Consider the following 8046-nt stretch of genomic DNA (forward strand, 5'->3'; position numbering starts at 1 on the left):
TAATTATGTCCCCACTGGATGCAACAAATGCCTTGTTTATAATGGGTTTTAATGTTCTTGTCTCATCGCTCCGGCCTGACAGGGCATCATCACAGTATGGTAAGGGGCGTAACATTTCCGTCACACGCTTGAGGTATTCGGCCAATCACAACGCACTGGATAGCTGGCCAATCAGAGCACACCTCGCTTTTCAGACCGATGAGCTTTGTAAAAATCGACGCGTTTCAGAAAGGCGGGGCATAGAGGAGAAACAATAATGTACAGTATGTGGAAAATAATGTGTTTTTGAATCTTAAACCGCATAAACACATTTCATTACACCAAATACACAAAATAATGTTCTTTTTAGCAACATCATATGACCCCTTTAAAATAATGTGCTTACAAGTATTGTTATGACAGTCTGTTAAGATTTTGGAATAACAGTAAATTAGACAGTCTTATCTATCACCAATAAACCCAGTGCACCAATTACATTTAATGTAAACACTACACACTCTCAGGGAGGGAGTTTGTGATTTCAATATACAGTAGATATTCATAATTCAGATGTGCCTTCTTTGTATATTGCTGTCAGTGACATGCAGTAATATCAGACGGCCACAGTGTGGTACTGTTGTCATGTTATGAACAGCCTAACTGTTTGAGTGTTTCAAGGATTAAGTTTAGGGTACAGTTAGCTTGGCCTTGTTAGCCCCTTGTAGAAACTACACCATCTGGACACAAATATAATTTTTCTCACCATTCAAATTTTTTTTTTTTTTACATATTTCCCAATCAACATTACGTTTGAAAAGATCCTCCAACTCTGATGGCTCCGTAGCCCCCCTATGACTTTATGGGAAAGCAAAGTAACCACTGGCTGCACACTTCCAAGTTGGGCATTTGTTCGACTTCTAGATCATGAATACTGAGATATCAGACATCCTATTAATTTGGCATATGACATTTTACATTGTATCTAAAAAGTGCACATATTTGAAGGGAGGGTTAGACTTGTGACATTTACAGCTCAGGTGACTGGTTCAACAAAGCCTGGAACCAAGATGGCAGATTTCAAACATACGATTTCAGATACAAGGTTCTGCACTATAGCCAAACAACAGCATTGATATGAATGGGGATGTTAACTGAATGCTTTCTCCAAATAGACCTCCCTGGCGACAGAGCAGTAGAGCAAGGTATACTGTTCCCAGATTTTCTTAATCAATATTATATAATACATTTATTAATTATCATATAGGAATATACAAATAATTTAAAGAAAATGTTAATTAAAAATAATTTGAATATTTACAAGAATAATAAATGTATTTTTGTAATTATAAAATATTTAAATTTACTACCTTTCAAAAGTTTAGTTTGAGAACGTTTTTTTTTTTTTTTATAAATTAATTATTTTATCCAGCAAGGATGCATTAAACTGATCAAAACTGACAAAGACATTTACATTGTTACAAACATATATATATATTATAATATTATAAAAAAAATTCAACTATTCTTCAAAGAATCATCAAAAAATTCTCTGAGTCTTTCAAAAACATTAAAAACCATTTATCAACCTTAAACCTTTTAATGATAAAATGTATTAAATTATATCATACATAAATATACATAAAAATATGCATCTTAAAATGTCACATTTAACTCAAAACTAGGTGAATCAGTAAATGCACACATACACATACAGTGGTGCTCACATAGCCACAAACTATAGATAACACTAATAGAGTGGTGCAGATACATATTAAATTGTGGGATCTGATTACAGATTATTGTCAGACAAACCTCCTTCCCCGTTCCCCCACTCTCCCGTTTCCTCTTTCACTGTCTCTCACTCCTTCTTTCTCGCTCAGTAAAAAAAAAAAAAAAGATTTAATAAAGGGGAAATGTGATTCAACAAAGGATGCCATAGAGAGAGAGAGAGAGAAAAAGTAAAGAGTGAAGAAAGAAATAGAGCAGATTTGCACAGTCATGTTCTCTGCTCCCAGGCCTCGTACTGCACAATTACTGCAAACCTCTCAGTAAGTCATTGAAAGTCCATCAAGGCACACACACACACACACACACACACACACAGTACAGTCTATGCCTCACAAACGCTCATTGTGACCCAAGCAACTGCTCTCAGCACTGTCACAGAAAGAAGACAGAAAAGAAAAAGAGAGGCAGAAAGAAAGAGGGGGATGGGGTACAGAAATAAAGAGGGGACTTTCTCTCTGGACAGACTCAGGGCTATCAATGTCACATGTGTGAATGTGTCTGTGTGTGTGTCATTCTAGACCACTGCAGGTGTGTTCATTACACTCTCTAGCAACGGTGCACACAACCGATTGACTATGTGCACAAAATGTCTCTTATTTATTCTAATCATTATCTCTTATCTCCTAAAATTTTCAGTATCAGTTATCAATTAATAATTATCCAAATGTGACAGAAAACAGAAAACACAGCTGCACAACCACACACAGGCCTAGTAACTAGCCTGGACAAAGCTAAATTAGTGTGGAGCAGCACAGCCTGTGTTTATCACATAAAGGAGAGAAAGAGAGAGAGAGAGAGAGAGAGAGAGAGAGAGAGAGAGAGAGAGAGAGACAGAGAGAAAGAGAGAGAGAGAGAGAGAGAGAGGATGATGGTGGTTCAGTGTACCTGACCTCAATTCTATTTCTAGATCTAAAGAAGTCTAATGTAATTTAACTAGAATCACTGTTCACATTTGCACACAAACTGGCCCACACACAGCGACACAATTATTTACCAATATGCATATTTTTAAAAATATTTTACGTATTCTTTACAATGCATAATATACTGTATTTGATCAATGATTACTTTGATTATATACGTATATGTGCTTAGATAGTATGTGTCTTTCAAAAAGTATTTCAATAATACAGTTTGAATCAGAAATGTAAAAAAAAAAAAACATTTAAATAACATTTCAAAACAGGAATAAAATCTGACAACAATGATATCAATGTGCCTCCAAATTTTTCAGGCCTGTCTAGCAAATGCACATGTATGTTCTAGAGTAAACAAACAAGTGACTGGCTGTAAGGCGGAACTTCCAGTCTGACCAATTACATATTATATATTTTATTAATTATGTATAATGTTATATCAGTTACAGCAGTTCAAGCAGCTTTGCTATCTTCAAGAAACGGCTAAAAACACATCTCTTCCATCTTCTTTTGACCCTCAAACACTAGCACTCTCTATTTTATTTCCATTGTATCTATTTTTTTACTTGTTTTTTATTTATTTATTAAAAAATAGCCCTCTATCACTAGCATTCTTTATTCTTTTTCTATTCGATCTTCTTTTCATTTATTATTTAAAAAAAAAATCCTTGCTACATGTACTGCGTTGGGCTAACCGAGACTTGTCACGCATTATTTTCATATTATTGCTCTTTTGTTGGTTCTGATTGTTTCTATTGTCCTCATTTGTAAGTAGCTTTGGATAAAAGCGTCTGCTAAAAGACTAAATGTAATTATAAATGTAATGTAAATATATAAGTAAATTAATAATTTTATTATGTTAATATTTTTATATAATAGTGGATACTCCACTTTTATTTGTTTTCTTTTCTGAGTGAATGAGAGAGATAATAGGAACAGTTTTGATGAATTTAATGCATCCTTGCTGAATAAAAATATGAATTTCTTTTGAAAAAAAAAAACTCCAAACATTTGAGAGGTATATTGTAATTTAATTACTATTACTATTAATTTATATTAATAAATATTTAAATTAATAGTTCATAAATAATGTATTCAAATTATTGATATACATATTGTATAAAATATTTAATATATTTATTTATGTTATAATATTCAGTGATATAATCTGGGAACAGTACCTTGCACTACTGCACTACAGTCTCTGGTCTATAATAACTGGAGAAGGCTGTCAAATAGAGTTCCTTTTCAGATCTGCCATCTTCCTTTGAACCAAACATCTGAGCTGTAAATGTCACATGACTCACCCTGTGTTAAAATACGTGTACTTTTCTGCTACAAAGTACGCAAAAAGTCATGTCAAACTATTAAAATGTATGAACACTTATGCATAATATTTATTTATAGCATGTCATATGCACAAAAATTTCTGAATTTAAATTCTGAATTTTATTTATTTATTTATTTTACTATTTTTATATCCATTTCCACTAACAAGGCTGTCCAATTGACACACTGGCACCGATTATTGGATGGTGCCAATAATCTCAAACAATAATCTCATCACTACATATTTGCCAATTTGAACAAATTCATAATTAGTTGTCAGGATCATGGACTGTCTGTGTCATGTTTTGCCCCTGTCCTCGTTTTGTTATTAGTTTGATTAGTCATCCTATACACCTGTGTTTCCCTAATCATCCCCTGTATTTAAGTCCTATTCTGTGCAGTCTGTCTCTGTCGGTTCTACTCGTTACGTTGATGTGTTTCCTGCTGTCTCCAGTGTTGATGTACCCTGTGTTCCATGGATTAAAGACTGTTTCGTTTATTCCTCGTCTCCATTGTTCCTCGCCATCACAGATTGTGACAGAAGAACCGACCAAAAACAGTTACCTCCGTGTTTTCCCCTCTGTTTGTTTTCTCATTTTTCGCAGTGTTTTTGTTTCCGTTGTGTTTCCCTCATGGATGCCCTCCTTTGCCCGGAATTTCTCCTCCTCCTGCTGGAGCAGGGGGAAAGAGCGCTCAAGGACCATACGAGACTGTTCCAGCTGCTAGCAAGCACCACCAGCTACCCGGACGACGCGCTCTGTGCATTCTACGATGCCAGTTTAAACATCTCGTGCAGAGCGCTGTCGTCCGAAAATGGTCCTCGAGCGAATTTCGCCGCCTTTGTGGAAGAACACACAGTTCCACTCCCGACCCAGTGCCCCCACCCATGCCTCCCTCTGTTGTTGCTACGGTGCAAGGACACAAATTCCGGGAGGGGGCGTAATGTCAGGATCATGGACTGTCTGTGTCATGTTTTCCCCCTGTTTCAGTTCCCTTATTTGGTCATGTTCCTGTCCTTGTTTTGTTATTAGTTTGATTAGTCATCCCATACACCTGTGTTTCCCCAATCATCCCTTGTATTTAAGTCCTAGTCTGTCTCTGTCAGTTCTACTCATTACGTTGATGTGTTTCCTGCTGTCTCCAGTGTTGATGTACCCTGTGTTCCATGGATTAAAGACTGTTTCGTTTATTCCTCATCTCCATCGTTCCTCGCCATCACAGATTGTGACATTAGTAACTTATGTCTTTCATCTATAACAATTGACTTTCACAAGCATGTGGAATGTATAAACTGTTATAAATAGTCACAAACACTGTAGAAGAAGACTCACGCGAGGAAGACAGAGGTAGCGATGAGTGTGGCCATGTAGAAGCCTCGTAGGCAGTCGCCGTTCTTCTTCTGTCTCTGATGCATCTCACCCCCACAGTTCTCACAGCAGCGGCACACACAGAAACACAAGCCCACTATCGGCATGAACAGCACAAATATCACCCCCAGTACTGTCAGGACTATGAAGCCGAGCTCATAGAAGATAGCCTGGAGAGGAGGAGAGCATTTAATCACAAATAATCTTACAGTATATACTGATATCTGTTGAGAAAAGCCCCCAAATGAAGATAGCAAAGCTTGATTAGCTCCAAATGTTGTAGCGTGGAATTTCAGATACAACTTACACATTATATATTTAGTTATAAATATCAGTAACTTTGAATAACTATAGGAGATGAAAAATAAAAAGGTACGTTTATTAAGGTGACTTACCTCCCAATTCTTTTTTTTTCACAATTCACTTTTTTCTTGCATTTCTGGATTTATATCTCCCTATTCTATAATATTGTGAGATATAAACTCGATATTCTAAGAAAAGATTGTGAGATACAAATTCAAGGAAAAAGTCAGAATTACAAGATTTTAACTCCTGAGTAGAAAATATGGAATTGGGGGATATAAACTTGCAATTGTGAGGAAAAAAAGTAAGAACTGTGAGATAAAAACCATAAATCTCTAGAGTTTTCATTTTTAACCAGTACCTGTAGAAATAATACAACATTCTCTGGCTGCATTGCCGTAGCGTTGAAGAGACATCATTAGTGTGCATGTCGAAGATAAAGAGAGAGAAAAAAACTGTGATTGGAGCATGTGATTTCATTTAAACTGTTATATAAAATACATACTACATACATATATAATATACAGTGTGGCACAAAAATCCCTAGCACAACCAAACACACACCTTTTTGTAATCATTCCCTTTGATTCCTCCCATGTTCTGCTGGACCATTTTAACAATGAGATCTGTAACAGAAAATTTACCAGATTAGCTCACAAGTTCGAGAAAACAAAATGTTTTCTGTTATTTAAATAATCTGTTGAGATTAGTTTAGGCTATACGATGACCATCATTGTTTGAACAGCAGTATACACATGCTCTTAGATTCAAACAACAGTTACCAATAGTGGGTCATGCACCGCTATGCTAAAACAACAGTTCAGATTAATGTTAATCATAGACCTGCATAAAGCATAAATGCAGCTGTCTGTTAACCACTATGTTAACAGTGCTAATGCTATTGCTACAGTATGTTAGCATCTGTTACAAACCATCTGCTCAGCCTATATTTCTGTGTAATATTTATGCTCATGTTTTAGGTTAAACAACTGATAGCTAATATTAGTCTTCTACCCTAAACTAATATCAGTTAAATATATATGATGTCTACATTTATAAAAATAAAAAAAAAAATTGGAAAAAATTCTCAAGTAGACCTTGAAAAAATAAAAATAAAAAAGGCATGAAAAAGCATTTTACTTAATAAAATGCCAAAAACTGTCAGAATAATATATATGAACTGAAAACTGCAAGATACTTTTAAAAGCTACAAGATACTTACCTTGATACCCTATGGCACAGTCTCACCCATCACGTTTTACCTCATCTGAACTAAACATAGCCTTAATGCACTTATACACCTCACCTCTAAGTGTGTTAATGATGGCAGTATATTGGAAAACTCACACAAAATTAAATTTAACTCTGAAACAAACCTTTCTAGAATGCATTTTTTATGTTTTTAAGACATTTGGGGTATTTTTGTCAAACCATAAATTAAATTAAATAAAACAGCCTATTGCCCCATGAAAAGTTTTGACACTTAATCAGAGGCGGACAAAGTACACAACTCCATTACTTAAGTGAAAGTACAGATCCTGGTCAAATATTACTCATTACAAGTAAAAGTTGTAAAGTACTTGCTTTTAAAAGTACTTAAGTAACAAAAGTACATTTCCTTATTTATGTCAATGCACTGTTTTATTATTGTTGTATGTAATACTTGCAATACCTCTGACACAATTTACAATACATTACACCTACTGAATACACTGACTAGCTTGTAGTATCTTTGGAATAAAGAGCTTTTAGAATGTTAAAAACCTATGGGGAAAAAACAAAACAAAACAAAAAATTATTATTTAACAACTCTACCCACCCCCACAAAAGTGATTTCAAAAGTGTCAAAAGTGATACCCCCTGTAGTGATCTCACACAGCTCTGGACACATCTATGTGTAACCATTCATCCACATTTGAACAGAGTGGACAGTGAAATTGCTGTATACAGACTGGTAAGGAAGAAAATAAAAAATCCAACCTGCTTTAAAACCCAGCAACACAACTGTAGCAAGACTTATTTGACATAAAAAAAAAAATAAAAAAAAAAGCCGTCTATTCGCTCTCGCTTTACTTTTCATGCATACATCCATACACAGAATGGTCTGTGCAGTGCTGCTTCAGTCAAACACCTTTTGTGTTTTATTAGGAGACGCACAACAGTTCTTCTGTGGCTTTATAGGTAATATTTTCACTTACACAATTTAGCAAAATCGGATGTGTGCAGTTCTGTATGTTAACCGCTAGAGCGCCAAAAGTTACATAGTGCTGCTTTAAAGTTATACGTTTCCAGAAAAAATCATACTAATCAAGTAAAGTACAGATACTCAAAAAGTGTACTTAAGTACAATACTCAAGTAAATG

General features: G+C 35.1%; 1 protein-coding gene across 7 annotated transcripts in view; it reads right to left on the minus strand.

Annotated features, from left to right (window-relative positions):
• The window catches only part of prom1b (prominin 1 b), a 35253-nt gene that overhangs the window by 20171 nt on the left and 7036 nt on the right, over positions 1-8046 (minus strand). For all 7 annotated transcript variants that reach the window (XM_016464917.1, XM_016464916.1, XM_016464919.1 and 4 more), the window contains exons 2-4: positions 6248-6309; positions 6045-6071; positions 5345-5550 (exon numbers count right to left, since the gene is read on the minus strand). In XM_016464917.1, the coding sequence (XP_016320403.1) occupies positions 5345-5550; positions 6045-6071; positions 6248-6309 (295 nt within the window). The remainder of the gene's footprint in view (positions 1-5344; positions 5551-6044; positions 6072-6247; positions 6310-8046) is intronic.

This window comes from Sinocyclocheilus anshuiensis, unplaced genomic scaffold, assembly GCF_001515605.1.
Source record: "Sinocyclocheilus anshuiensis isolate Anshui unplaced genomic scaffold, SAMN03320099.WGS_v1.1 scaffold128, whole genome shotgun sequence".
Classification (NCBI taxonomy): domain Eukaryota; kingdom Metazoa; phylum Chordata; class Actinopteri; order Cypriniformes; family Cyprinidae; genus Sinocyclocheilus; species Sinocyclocheilus anshuiensis.